The following is a 14,204-nucleotide window of genomic DNA, read 5'->3' as shown; positions in this document are numbered from 1 at the left end:
ATCTCCAAAACTTTTCATCATCCCAAATGGAAACTCTGTCCCCATCAGATAACCCCCCACCCCCTCCCAGGCCCTGGCCCCCACCCTCCTACTTTCTGTCTCTGTGACTCTGATGACCAGGTCCCTCAAGTGAGTGGGACCCTACAGTGTTTCCCTTTTTGTGTCTGACTTACTTCACTGGCATTGTGTCCTGGAGGTTGTCCGTGTCATAACCTGTGAAGGTGGGCAGTGCTGCATATGGCACACTAGGCTCATCTGGGCATTTGCCAGTGGACACTTGGGTTGCTTCTATCTTCTGGGTGTCTTGGAAAATGCTGCTGTGGACAGTGGCATGCAGAAGCCAGCTGCTGTTAATACGTGAACGTAATGGAGATGCGAACGTAACGGAGACGTGTAGCTTCTAGCCAGCTTCTTGTTGCTTCTGACGCGTCCCCCTGGCTGCCTTCAGCTCTGTGGGTCATCTCGTGTTGGGAGTGGGTGTCCTCCCGGCCTTGCCAGAAATCACACTTTGCAGATTTGCAAAGGCAGCGTCTAGTGATAGGGCAGAGGCCCCGGGCCTTTCCCAGCAGGCGTGGGCTGGCCGCCACCCTGCCTCCCGCTCCCCGAGAGGCATGGGTCCACCTGTTTGTGGGGGTGAAGGCCGAGCAAGTGTGGCCATGCAGAAACGGCTTGTTGGTGACCTTGTCGGGCACACTCCCTCCCAGGCTGGGCCCTCCTTGCACCCGGCTGCCCCCACAGAGAAGGGGAGAGTGGATTTGGGGGGCCCCTGCCAGGGCTGGGACGGTCAGCCTGGAGAGGAATGGGCTTTGAGGGTGGAGCAGAGAGTGCAGGCGCTGCGAGGGGCTCCCCACAGAGGGGCTGCGGGTCCTGCTCCCGAGGGCATGTGGGCTCACCTGCCGGGACACCCACCTGCCTTGGTGCCTGTGGCCCGTGGGCTTGGGACCCTTTTTCCTGATCTGTCAACTTGCATTTTAAATGTAGGGATGGTCAGTGTCTTCGTTCTCCCGTGTTTCCAGCCCGTGGGTCTCTTCGTGCTGAGCCCGGTCACTCGTCCCCGCTCTGGGCCTGGGCTCTGATTCCGTGTGGTCGTCAGACTTGTTGTCCGGCTCCACAGCACTCGGCGAGTGTGCCGAGCCCTCAGAGGGCCTGTCCCCCAGCGTTTGTCCACCCCGGCTTCCCAGGCCCCCACGTCCCCGGAGGTGGGCCCGGGCAGCAGTGCACTTCAGAGAAGCTGCGGTGCTTAGAGTAGTGGGAAATCAGAAAATGAAATAAACTCTGGAGGAGTCAGCAATTCACTTCTGAGGAACGAGGCAAAGATCTGAAATGCCCCGGAGTGAACTTACTGCCTCTTGACCAAGATCCGCTAGATTACCAGAGGAAATGTTCTTGACCAAATTGTAAAAGTAAATCTTACGTAGGTTTATTTTGATGAACGCTACTCAGACCCAGAAACATAAACTGATTTTTATTAATTTAAAATCCGTTCTAACTGGCGAGGTGGCTGGTTCCCCCTCCCACTCGCACCCCATCCTCCCGCTTGGTCCCCAACGCCTTTGTACTGAGGCGTGGGCCTGCACCCAGATGCCATCAGCTGAGCCCACACTGCTGGCAGCAGCCAGAGGGTGAGGGGCCGGGCCCTCGGAAAGCCTCAGGGTCCTCCCAGCGTCCAGACGACCCTGGTGGGCGGCAGGCAAGGCCCCGGGAGCCCTCCCCAACTGGTTTTGTTTTCTGTATTTTCAAAAAGAGCATCCCCCAGACAGTCTGCCGGGCGTGATTGATGCTGGGGGTGGAAGCTTTTCACAGTCCTTGGCCTCTGACCTTGCTTTCCGAGGCGGCGCTGCGGTGGCGGGTTCCTGGCACGCCTCCTGGGTCTGCACGGGCAAGTGCTGGCGGGGCCACTGCTCCCGCCGGGTTTTGTAAACATTCAGGAACCATTTCCCAGTTTAACAACCGGGAATGTTCTCCGCCCGTTTACCAGGTAAGCCTTGAACCAAGCGTTATTTCTACTTGCAACAAAGGGTGATCCTGGAGGTCAAAATACAACGACCTGGGCGGCACGGCCGAGGAGGCAAAGAGCTCGCAGACTGTAGGTCTGCCCAGATGCCAGTGCTGCATCCACACCGGCTGGACTTGACGTGTTAAAAATGAAAAGGGAAAAGATGCGCCTCGTGCCCTGTGGACGGTCCACGTGGACGGCCTTGGCCACAGCCGACGAGGCTCACAGATGCGGGGATGGGACGTGGGCCCTGCAGTCTGCCAGCCTCTCCCTCGGTGCAGCCTTGATCTCCACGTGGTGGATTAAACACATTAGCAGCTAAAGCAGTTAATTGCTGTGCAGGGGGCCGGCTCATTGTTTGTCTGTGAATCACCCACCCACACCAGGTGTCTTAGATAACAGGCTGGGAACTCGCAGGAGGAGGATTTCCTGTCTGCAGATGTGCCGATTACGGTGCTGAGTGAAGACAGTCAGCCCGCCTGCCGCAGGCTCGTGTTCACCCGCACAGTTAACCACTTGTGGCCTGGAGCCTGGCTGTGGTGGTGGGGGGGTGGGGGGTGGGAGCAGGACTGGCTGGCCCTGAGTGGACACCTCCGAGCAGGAGCCTTCAGCTTCCTTGTAGCTTCCTCTTATTTTAAAGAAGGCTAGAGCACATGACCTCGGAAAAACCAGGAGCTGAAACGGTCCCGGGCCCCTCAGCATCTCCAGCCTCCAGGGAAGGATGAAGGCTCTGGCACGTCCATCCCTGGGCCACAGGAGCCCTGCCCAAGTTGGAAGAGCCCACCCAGGTGGCCACTGTTACGGGGCCCAGAGTGCCTGCCTCGAGACAAGGCAGGGGGAGTCAGCCCCTGAAGCCATCTCCTCTTCCTCAGGCTTTGTCTTAGCAAAAAGCCATTGCCGTTTACCGGTGTCACGTTTGAGCCTCAAACATGGGAAAAGGGAGCTCGTGAGATCTGGCTCAGGACTGGAGGCCAGCTTCCCAGCAGCACCCAACGACCACACTGAAGCCCTTGGGCCCGAGGACACAGCCCCTTGTGTGGCTGTATTCTCTTAGGTGGGGACCCCACAGTGGCCTGGCTGTGACCCCTGGGAGGGTCGCCCAGGGTGGGTCCCTGCCTCCCGGCACTTTGCTGCCTGTGCACCCTCGCTGCGGTGTCTGACCACAACCTGTGCTCACCATTCACACTCCTGCCGGCACTGAAATCTTCCCTCGTTACACGATCCCCCTGCTCGTCGGGAAGTGTGCTCCAAGGAGGCATGAAGTTGGAGGGAATGCCCGTCTTCCTGTAACGGGAGGCAAGGGGCACGTGAGAGGACGTGTATCTGGTTGTCTGCGTCCCCGTGTGCTGAGGAGCAAGTAGCCATGACCAGCTCGTGGTTCTCCCAGTGCGACCAGAGGAGGCTGGACTGGCTCAGCCGCATCGAGCACTCTCGGGCGCAATGCTGCCCTGGGTGTCCTGGGCAGTCGGCGCTGGGAGGGAGGGCCATCCCAGCTTCGAGGCACCGGAGCTCACACAGTCCCCCCGAGGGACTCCGGCCAGCAGGCGAGGGGCAGCTCCAAGGGCAGGGTGTGTGGACATCGCCTCCAAGGAGGAAGCCAGGTGTCTGCTCGTACGTGGAGTTCTAGTGCTCTCGTCATTTGTAATAAGCACGGCAGCGAGTCACGTGGGTTTTAAGGAAGAAACTCTTTCAAGGGAAGAGAATCACGAGGATGCGTATAGATGAATGAAAAGGGCAGTATCGGACATTCTCAAGAGGAGATGCAGCTAATTTAACATGTGGCCAAAAAAACACCGAATTTTACTAGTAGTCAAAGAAGCGCAAATTCAATCCTCACAGTCCCCCCTCCACAGCCCTGCAAATGAGCAGAGCCCACTACCACTGAGGAGGGGGCAGCCCTGCCTGCGCCCCGAAGCCCCCCTGAGGGTGCCATCCTCATCCTGGGGGCCCACCAACCCTGTGCAGGGCGAGGAGCAGGCAGCCCACGTGCCGGACAGGGCAGTGTGTGACCGTGACATGCAGGGTGACCGGGACGGGCCTCCACCAATCGTGGGAGGAGCACTACCTGCACACAAGGTGCGAGGGAGGCAGTTGGAGGACGACGTGACTGTTGCCATGTAAGCCCAGCCTGGGCCTGAGCTGGCGCCCGAGCGACCAGCCACTGGGTAGCCCCCCGGACCCCACACCCGTTCTCCATCTTCCTCTGGGGCTCTGGGCCTGAGCTGAAAGGGAGGGCATGACCCCCTGCTCTGAGCATGAGGGGGCAGCGCGGCAGAGGGCGTGGGCCTGTCCCTCCCTGTGTGACCCCTGTCGAGGGCTTGCCCACCCCAGGCCTCACCCGCAAGGCCCAGCTTCCAAGCCCTGAGGTACCCGCGGCTGCCCCTGGGGCTTCGCCTGCTCCAGCCCCTCCTTTCCTTCACTCTTCATTCTGGAAGCGTCAGTGGAGTGCCTGCTGCATGCGGCCTGTTCTTCACTGTACTGCCCCCCACCCCCCATGAACCATCCATTTATTCTTTTTACCAGTGGCTTGGCTCACACATCCCACATACTTTCCAAGTTCATGTATGCAGAACGTCCTAAAAAATCCTGGCTTCAAAATGGACTGCAGAGGCCACCTAACTCCAGCATATGTTACCGTCTCCTGTTACTACTTTCAAATTTATCTTTATTTCTTTCGGGATCTGGGATATGGTTTGCTGGCATCTGCAAGGTGTGTAGTTACCATGGTTACCACAGGCGCAGGAGGAAGCACTCTTGACCTCCTGTGACCAGCCAGGCAGAGGTGCAAGGGAGAGCCTGGGACAGCATGGCCGGCGTCAGAGCAGCTGGTCCAAGTGCTGCCGGCTTTGCCCTCGGACTCTCCAGCCCCAGCCCAGAGTGTCACCGGGAGGCGCAGGGCCCGGGGGCCTGGGGAGGAACCTGAGGACTGAGCTATGAGCCCCTGCATAAGGGACTGTCGCCCACTAAGCCCATGCCCTCCAGTCCTGCCTGTGGGGCCAGCTCCCTCCTCTCTGGGAGCACAGTCCAGTCCCCTCCCAGGTGCCCATTGGGTCCCCAGGCACCTTGGCAGGATGCTGGGCAGGCGGCAGGTCCCACTCTGCACTCATGGGTCTCCATCAGGACCATAGGGCCAGTACTGGTGCCGTCAGAAGGTGGGGCCCTCCTGGCCTTGCACTGCCCGTGTCCAATCTGACGGCGAAGGGCGCCAGCCCTCAGCCCCCGATTCCTGGGGCCGAGCCGAATGCAGAGGCCGGAGCCATCCGCTCAAGAAGCAGGCTTAGCTGAGCCTGTGTTTTGACTTCCCGCCAGGAGAGCAGCTGGAGACTTAAGGCTCCCCTCCCCGGGCTCCACCAGCCACCACCCGACCTCTGGGGCCTGAGCCATGGAAGCTGTGGGAACTGTGCCTTTGAAGCCATGCGTCCTGCCGTCAGGATCCCCCAGCCACGGTGACGGGGGCCACTCGCTGCCCCCCTGGGGTCGGGCAGGAAGAGTGGCCCTTGCCGCCCTGGCTCGACGAGGCCACATCATCTGAACTGGGAGAGAAAGGGTGGTGAGGCAGCTCAGCTGTGACGGGGCCCAGGCTGTGAGCACACGGAGCCGGCAGTGCCTGGCACTTCCCCTTCTGGCCTCTCGCCCAAGAGCAGGGTTCGTGCGCTGACTGCCTGCAGGGATGGGTGGGTGTGCAGTGCAGGCCCTGGAGGTCTCGGAGCTGGGGCTGCCCGGGGAGTGGGGGGGTGAGGTTGTGCGCACTGTCTGCCTCCTTTGGGTCAACTCGTGCGCCACGGGTGCTGGGGGAACGGCCGCTGCCAGATGTGGGGACACGAGGCCACAGCCTGGTGGCAGAGAGAGGTAAACCCACGTGGAGCACCGTCCTGCCTCGCACAAGCTGCAGGAGGGGTGTCATGGTGGGGGCGGAGGCCAGCCTGGGGGACCACGTGAGGACTCTGAGACACCCCTGCCGGGAAATGCACACAGGGGATGGGGCCCCAGTGTCTGTGAGGCCTGGGTCCTGTTTCCGACTTCCCCTTGGGCTGATGCTTTCAGAGGCTGCAAGGTCCTGTTGGGCTGAGCCTGCGGCCATGCTGATCCTTCCTGTCCATCACTCCACCATGTGGCCTGGGGTACCTGGCCCCGCGGAGTCCGGCCCCTTCCGCGGGGAGGGGCTTAGGGATCACAGTCTGGGGCTGGGGGCACATCGCCCTTGGTTGCTGCTGCTTCTACACCGTTTCTGTGGTCAGAGCCAGGAGCCTTGTATTTTTAAAAAATCATGAATTTCCAATTCAAAGTTGACGTTACGGAGTTTGAACCATCCTCTTTGAGTGACACGTAGGACCTGTTAGTATCTTCACTTGTGGGGACATGACCCTCGGAGGTACAGTTCCAATGTGGGTTCGCAGGGTCTCCCGAGTTGTCTTTCCACGTGTTCTGTTACAATAGGCCCCTTTGTTTTAGGTTGTTTACAGGTTATAGGGATTTTTTTCCACGTTTAATTTTACTTTTTGAATATGTATACGTATAAACTGTGTATATGATTTAAAGAAACAAAATTGTATCATAGGATGTGTTTAGGAGGGTCTTGTTGCTGACTCTCCATCCACCCCATTTCCTCCCCATTCCTGCTCCGTCCTTTCATTGAGTCTCTATGCAGGTGTTTGTGTGTGCACATGTATACACACGTGTGTGTGTACGTACATACATGTGTGAGCGCGTGTTTGAGGCCCTTGGCGCTGTTGGTGCTTAATGTCTTACCAATTCTAAGTGGACATTCTGAGAAGGGTTTTAAATAAAACAAGGAATCTCGGTCAGAACCACTAATGAAAACCTCCCAGCCTTGCTCTTTGTGTCCTTCAGGCCGAGTTCCAGAAACCAGAGGTCTGAATTTGGAGAAGGCTGGTGTGCGTACCAACCCCAACACTCAGAAGATCCTGGTTGATGCCCAGGAAGCCACCTCCGTTCCCCACATCTATGCCATCGGAGACGTGGCGGAGGTACGGCCTGCGCCACTGCCTGCCCCCACCCCGTCCCCCGACCCTGTACCCCTGCCTTGTGGCTCACACGGGCTCTGCGCTGAGCCCCAGGAGGACTTGGCATCACCCCCGCCTCCATGCTCCTCCTCTCTGTGGACGGGTGGGCGGACAAGGGGGCACCGTCCACAGATCCTGCCGTGAAGCTCCTCACGGGTCAGCTCTGAGGGATGGTGTCTGTTTGCACACCATGGAGTGGCCTCGACCTCCTGGCCTCGGTTTACCTCTGATCTTGGGCAGTCCGGACCCCCATGAGCCCGGCTTGGGAGGCATCTGTCAGTGGCCCCCCCTTAAGGGCCCAGAAACACCGGGGGCTGCTCAGCTATGAGCCCTGGCGCCTCAGGATCGGTCGGCCTGTCCTGCACACGTGCATCGCGTCCCGAGGAGGGCAGCCAGGGCAGGGTCCCAATCATAGGCTGGGCCCCCAGACCTAGCAGGCCTCTCCACGGTGCCGCCACAAAGTGCCACGAACTGGGTGGTCAGAACAGCAGAATTTGTTCCTTCCTGTTCTGGAGGCCCAAAACCCGAGGTCAAGGCATCAGGGCTGTGCTCCCTCCTCTGGGGAGGACCCTCCTCACCAGGTCCAGCTTCTGAGGCCCCGGGTATCTTCACAAGCATCTCCTCTGGGGCCTGCCTGTCCCTGGATTTAGGGCCACCTGAATCCAGGCTGACTTCATGTCAATCCTCACTTTAATTATCCCTGCGAAGACCCCAACTTCCCAGGAGGGCACAGTCTGAGGTACTGGGGGGATATGAGTTTGGGGGTGCTGTGAAACCCACCGTGGTGTTAGTTTATGTTTATTCTTCACACATTGAGCACCAGGCATTTTTCTGGGTTCTGGGGTCACTGCAGGAACAGACAGAAGTCCCAGCCCTCGTGGAGGTGATGTTCTGTCACAGTCACAGATGACAAGCAAAAGAGCTATTTCAGGTGTCAGGAAATGCTCAGTGTGGGGGTCAGAAAGGCGGCAGTCGTCATCGATGCTGTGGGACCGCCCCTCCCTCAGCCTCCCCAGCCTCTGCTGCAGCTTGTGATAGGTGGGGGGCTTCCAGAGAGCCTGGCACACACGTGGAGATGGGGCAGGGGGCGCGGGGAGGCCATGCACGGCTGGGCCTCCCTTTGTTCCTGAAGGGCCAGCCTGCTCATCTGGAGACAGTCTGTCCTGCACTACAGCCTGGCCCCGGTGTCCCCATTGTACCAGAGGGGCCGCCCCCGCCGTGGCCAGCGCTCAGATGGGAGCCAGTTGGCTGCCGCTTGAGCCTCAAGCCCCCCATGAACCCAGGCTCATGAGATGCTGTGTCGGAAACAGCCCCCTGTGTCGCGACCACGGGGACAGCCCGCTGGGTGCGTCAGAGCTCCAGCCGCTCCCCCCGCTGGGTCATCTGGCCACCTAGTCGACCCATTGGTGTGGACGAGGCTTCATGCTTGCTCACTGCCCTGGGGACCTGGCTGCTTAGCTGGGCAGTGCTGTGTCTTAAAACACTCAGCCTGCTCCCTCAGAAAGGTCACTCTGAGCAGCAAGAAGCGTTAACCCCCAGGGGTCTGGTGAGGGGAAGCCGTGCTTCAGGGAGACCTCGTGTGCCATGTGGGCTGTGTCCCCGTTAGTCAGTTAGTCAGGCCGGTGGAATGCACGGGCTGCCTACACAGCTTTATCGCTGCCGATCTCCATTCATTTCTGGAATGTCAAACAACATCTGCATTTCCTGCTGCTGCAGGGGTGATTGGCAGCCAGCCCCAGGCTGATGCGTGTGGGGACACGGGGGCTGTGCCACCCCCTGCTCCCCGGCAGGACACACCCTGGGGCAGAGGCCTCCATGAAACGGCGTCCGATCTGGGCTCGGTAATGGGCTTGACGTGCCAGACAAGCTGCGTGTCGGAGCCCACTGCTGCTCCCAGGGCCCGTCTTAGCCCGAATCCGTTAGTGCGAATGGGTAAATGGTGGTTGGGTCCCTTTTGAGCTTTGTTGTGGGGGCAGCTCTGCAAAGGCACTGACGTGAAGAAGGGGTCCTGAGAGAAGTCACAAGTGGGTACGGGCGGCGTGGCCAGGCTTGTTAGCGGCTCACCCCCTTTTCCAGGGAAGGGGCCGTGACCACAGCTGTCTCCCCCCTGAGCAGGACAGAGGGGAGCATGCGGGGACAAGTAGAGGCAAAATGCGTCTGGGGGAGACGCCCCACTGGGAAGGTGGTACCCCCACTGAGGGTCAAGCTGAAGTAACCCCGTGCTCCCACCTCCCAGGGACGGCCAGAGCTGACGCCCACGGCTATCATGGCCGGGAGGCTCTTAGCCCAGCGGCTCTGCAGTCGGTCCTCAGACCTGATGGACTATGACAACGTGAGTGCCCCTCCTCTTCAGACGCCACTTCCAGCCTGTGGGAGCTGCAGCTCGTTCTGGGGGTGCACGTGTGTCTGTGCATGCGAGCATGTGCGTGTGCGTGTGCACCTGTGTGTGAGGTGCAGCCCGGGAACAAGAGAGGGGGTTGCCTGTCCAGGGACTAGCCTGCAACTACCGCTCTCGGTGTACCCCAGTGGGGTCTTCGCTCTGGTGCCTAATCCCGGCCCACCCTCCAGGTCCCCACGACGGTCTTCACACCGCTGGAGTATGGCTGTGTGGGGCTGTCAGAGGAGGAGGCCGTGGCTCGCCATGGAGAGGAGCGTGTGGAGGTGAGTCAGGGCCCCAGGGAGGGGGCTGCCAGGACACAGGCCTGTGTGGCCCTCCACCCCATCATGGCTGCCCCCCACAGAGGCCTGCAGCAAGCGGGAGTGTTGGCGTCCTGCTTCCTGGGGCCTGCAGCTTAGCAGGGCGGGGCGTGGGGCCCGGAACGATGGCTGTGATGGGCTGGCGGTGCTGGCGGGCAGCCCCGGGAATGACGGGGCCTTTGGGCTGCGGCCCACCTCAGGGGGGTGCGTGTCTGCCTTGACCTGAAAGGCTCCTCCTGCCCTCCGACCTCTGCTCGCCTCCACCCCTGCCCTTCTGCCCCCGCCTGGCCCTGTGCCTCCTCCACGAGTCTGGTCCTCGTGGGCCTCTGTCAGCCCAGACCCAGGCACCCACCCCAGAGGGAGGGGTTTCTCTGGGGTCTGCCTGGTGGGCTGTGGGTGCTGTGGCAGCTTGCAGGCGGGCTGGGAGAAACCGGACCCACGTGGCCACCAGAGCGGCCTGGGGCCCTTTGGGAATGAGCGCCCCGGGCTCCAGTGCCTGCCCTGCATCCCTGCGCCCTGGTTCCCTCCATCAACGGCACTTTATTTGCTATTTTTGTTCGATTCATCACAAGTGCCCTGGGACATGTGTCCGTGGCATTCCGTGATGTTGTTTTATGTTTCACAATGTTGAATGGCCAAATGCCCTTTGTTTGTTTTCTTTTCAATTCTGTCTTCGTTAGAACAATATTCTCTGAAGCTGCATTAATTAATAATGGCTGTGCAGCACATGTGAGGGCTCTGCTCATTTTTTACTCGGCCGCAGCCCCGAATGCGCTATCGGCCCTTCTCAGGCGCTGAAAGCCTTTGTCCAGCAGCTCCGGTGGGGGCCGCGCCCGCCCCGCCTGCTGGCTCGAGTGAGGGCCCGGCAAGAACCGAGGTGCCCGAGGGAGGCCAGACGGGCGGCCGGGCCCCCCTTCCACTGCCTGCGGTTGCCCCGTCCGTTCTCTGCAGCGTCCACCTGGGCTGTGCTCCTGGGCGGTGCCGGTGCCTGCACTGAGCCTCGGGCTCTGGGGCAAGTCAGAGGGTGGCCAGTCTGGCACCCGTTCCGCTGCTGTAGTTCTTGGGGGTCTTGAGCCTGGTGGGAGAGCGTCTGTCTGCAGGCTGCCGTGCCGGGAGGAGAGGGGTGCCTCCGAGGCCAGCCGAGCCTTGTCCTTGCCCCAGACCACAACCTGCAGGCTGAGCGGGCAGTTCCGGCCCACCCCCCACTGTGCCCACAGCCTGTCGAGCTGTAAAATGCCCCCGGGGCTTAGTTTGCTGCAGCCGCTGACCCAGGAATCCGTGTCTTGTCACCCAGGTTTATCACGCGTATTATAAACCACTGGAGTTTGTGGTGCCTGAACGGGATGCGTCCCAGTGTTACATAAAGGTGAGCATCCCCGTGGGCCTGGCCGGGATGAGAGAGAGCCCCCACGGCCGCGCACGCCCCTGCTGACCGTGTGCCTTTCAGATGGTGTGTCTGCGGGAGCCCCCACAGCTGGTGCTGGGCCTGCACTTCCTTGGCCCCAATGCTGGCGAAGTTACTCAAGGATTTGCTCTGGGGATCAAGTAAGTCCACAGGAATGTGGGCCGTTACGTGACACTCAGGCTGGGGTCCCCCGAAAGTCAGCGGCACCGCTGTTGGAAGTCTGCCACATCAGGGTCACTCATGGTCATGTTTTCAGAGAGTGTCTGCCCAATGGGACGGGTCCGGTCGGTCACCTGAGAGGTGGCCATGTCCATCTCTGGCCGGGCCAACCGGGGGGAACAGGCTCATGTCCCCAGCCAGGCCTGAGGGGCACAGTAGGTCTTCTCTGCTCAGAATGAGGGTTGGGGGCTGAGTGCCCAGTCAGTCAGGAGCAGGGCCTCGGCATCAAGTGTGCTGGGAGGGCCTCCCGGGGGGTACGTGTCCTGTGGGGCTGGTCCCAGCTGCAGGCTGTGCATGGCGGGGCCCCAGGGCCCATGCTGTGGAAGCTCTGGTGGGGGTGGGTTTCTGGGTATGAAGAGGCCAGGCAGCTGGTGAGGGGCTGTCAGAGGCAGGAGGGCTGGGGTGAAGCAGAGGGAGGGGGCTGAACTCAGAGAGGAGGGCGAGTGGGCCTGTGCCTGGTGGGCTGGGGGCAGCAGGAGGCCAGGCCAGGCAGGTGGGAGGTGGGCCCCAAGGTGGGGCTGCCTGGCTGCTGCAGGCTCGGGGTGTTTGCTCCAAGGGAGGTGGGGCGGGGCCAGCATAGGTGTTGGCAGGTGTTCCTGGCTGCCAGCTGGAGAAGACAGGAGGGGGGCCAGGGCTGGGGGATGGTGAGGAGACCGTGACCTCCCAACTCTCCCCCGTGTGCTACCACCTGAGGATGGAGGCGGGGGGACTGGAACACGCCTCCCTGCACTGACTCGTCCCCCGAATCCCCTGTCCCCGGCGTGCAGGTGTGGGGCCTCCTACCAGCAGGTGATGCGGACGGTGGGCATCCACCCAACCTGTGCCGAGGAGGTGGCCAAGCTGCGCATCTCCAAGCGCTCGGGCCTGGACCCCACCGTGACCGGCTGCTGAGGCTAAGCGGCCATCCCTAGACCCAGGGTGCTCAGCATGACTTCTGCCCCCACGGCCAGGCTCAGCAGAGGCTCAGAGCCAGGTACGCATGCCAGGTAGGTCCTATGTTTAAGGGGAGTAGGGTGCCACTGTGAATTGCTCTCCAGGTGCAGGAGAAGCTGCACCTGCCGAGAGGGCCCCACCCCCCACAGGGCACTCCAGACCCCAGCCGGGTTGCTGCTGCTCCTCATGTACAGGCGGTGTCTGGGGGCCGGGGTCACCCCGTAGCGCCTGTCCTGGGGGCGGGGGGGTTGGGGACTCAGGGTGTGGAATGCTCAGTGGGCCTCCCTACCACCTGCCCCGCTCAGAACAGCCCAGCTCCTTTCTCTATTGCCCAGAAGGTGGAGACGCAGGCTCGTGCTCAGAGCCACCCGCAGTCTGGTTCTGTTAGACTTTGCAAAGCCGGGCTGAGTGGGCTGCCAGAAGCCCCGGGGTGTGATGTTTGTCCTGAGACTCATCTAGGAGGAAATAAGCAAGTCCCTGCCTGACCCCAGCCAAGGGGATGCCTGTGGTTGGGGCCTTTCCACCTGTCAGCCTGAGAGGGGCAACCCGTGGCCGTCGGCTCCTCCTGGGTTGGGGTCCCGAGGGCCCCGGGGGACTGTGGACAGAGCAGTGGGCACCCACGGGATGCCCACAGGTGGGCGTGAGGGGCCAAGCCACGGCAGAGGATCAGTGGGCCAGGCCCAGAGCCTCTCCTGGGGCACCCAGGGCACTGGCTCCTCCACACCTCCTGGACAGGGCTGCCTCTGATGAGCTTTATCATTTCAGGGTGTTTCTAACAGTTATGCACGACCTGGTGGGGCAGGGCCACCCCTTGGCTGGTTTCTTCTCTGTCCCCCGAGAGTCCCTGTGTGCGGGCGGGTGTGGGGACGTGGGGCCACCCCATGCTGACCCCCATCCTCGGCAGGCAGGATGCTGGAGGCCGAGCCCAGGTGAGCCTCGCCCCTGCCCAGTGCATCTGGACCGACGCCGAGCACCCTGCAGGGATGGCCCAGGCCTGCATCTCGCACCCCCGCCCATGCCAGATGATGATGACTTGCTCAGAAACCCCCCGCGGGCTGCCCACGTCTGAGTTCACTGGCGTTTCCAGGGCACAAATAAAGAGGGTGTTTTCCGGAAGTGTGCCCTGCCCATGATGTCCCCGACGCACCCGGGGTGGCCGCCCATCCGTCACCATAGGGAATCCCTTCCGAGTCATACTGTGCTGGGGTCAGCGTGCGGGGGCTCCCCATCACCCCGCCCCGGAGGACCCTGCCTTTCCTCCTGGAGCAGAGCCTCCTGGGAACGCAGGCTGTGTTCCAGAGCCACCTGCCAGTGTCATGGCCGGTGACAGGAGTGGGATGGTGCTGAGGCCCTGTCCCCCGAATGTTCCGCTTTCCCGGGCCCCATCCAGCTTGTCGGCTGGGCTCAGGCTAATCCCGCACATGGAGGCTGACGGGGAGGGAGGCCCCCAGCACCTGTCAGTCACCGCGGAGAGGTGGCGCTGACAGTGACGGGCAGGGCCCGGTATTGTACTGGGGCTTTAGCGGCGGTTAATCTCGTGTCTTCCCAAAGAAAACATCACTTAGTCTGCCGCCCGGGAGCCCTGGGTGGGACCCTGCTTGTCAGCGAACAAAGGAATGTCTTTGCGCCTTAATGGGCCTGCGGGAACTCAGACGCCGCTCGCGTGAAGCGTGTGCAGCGGCCCTCAGACGCCCCATTGAGACGCCAAGTGCCGGGAGGGGCCAGGCCTCTTGACAAATGCAGCGCGATCAGCCGTGTCCCATTTAACGCCCGGCTGGTGGCCCCACGAGGAGGTTCCCTCTGTGCTGGGCATGGCCTCCCAGCCTTGGAGGCAGGGGGCGGGCTTTGCGGGGTCAGCTGACCGGGATGGAAGGGGGGCCCTGGACACTGGGATGGCCGCATGGGGCCAAAAGGGACCTGACGCGGCCTC

General features: G+C 61.5%; 1 protein-coding gene across 4 annotated transcripts in view; it reads left to right on the top strand.

Annotated features, from left to right (window-relative positions):
• Positions 1–13,390, top strand: part of TXNRD2 (thioredoxin reductase 2) — a 34,520-nt gene extending 21,130 nt beyond the window's left edge. The window contains exons 12-18 of one of the 4 annotated variants that reach the window (XM_060028572.1): positions 6,848–6,984; positions 9,257–9,352; positions 9,589–9,681; positions 11,012–11,083; positions 11,165–11,262; positions 12,109–12,314; positions 13,183–13,390. In XM_060028572.1, the coding sequence (XP_059884555.1) occupies positions 6,848–6,984; positions 9,257–9,352; positions 9,589–9,681; positions 11,012–11,083; positions 11,165–11,262; positions 12,109–12,232 (620 nt within the window). In that variant the 3' untranslated portion in view covers positions 12,233–12,314; positions 13,183–13,390. Of the gene's footprint in view, positions 1–6,847; positions 6,985–9,256; positions 9,353–9,588; positions 9,682–11,011; positions 11,084–11,164; positions 11,263–12,108; positions 12,328–13,178 lie in introns of all 4 variants that reach the window. The other 3 variants (XM_060028570.1, XM_060028571.1, XM_060028569.1) reach the window with 3 other exon arrangements.
• Positions 13,391–14,204: the final 814 nt, after the last annotated feature.

Source organism: Delphinus delphis, chromosome 13 (assembly GCF_949987515.2).
Source record: "Delphinus delphis chromosome 13, mDelDel1.2, whole genome shotgun sequence".
Taxonomy (NCBI): domain Eukaryota; kingdom Metazoa; phylum Chordata; class Mammalia; order Artiodactyla; family Delphinidae; genus Delphinus; species Delphinus delphis.
The sequence above is the reverse complement of the archived record's forward strand: the minus strand, read 5'-3'. Positions and strand labels throughout refer to the sequence as shown.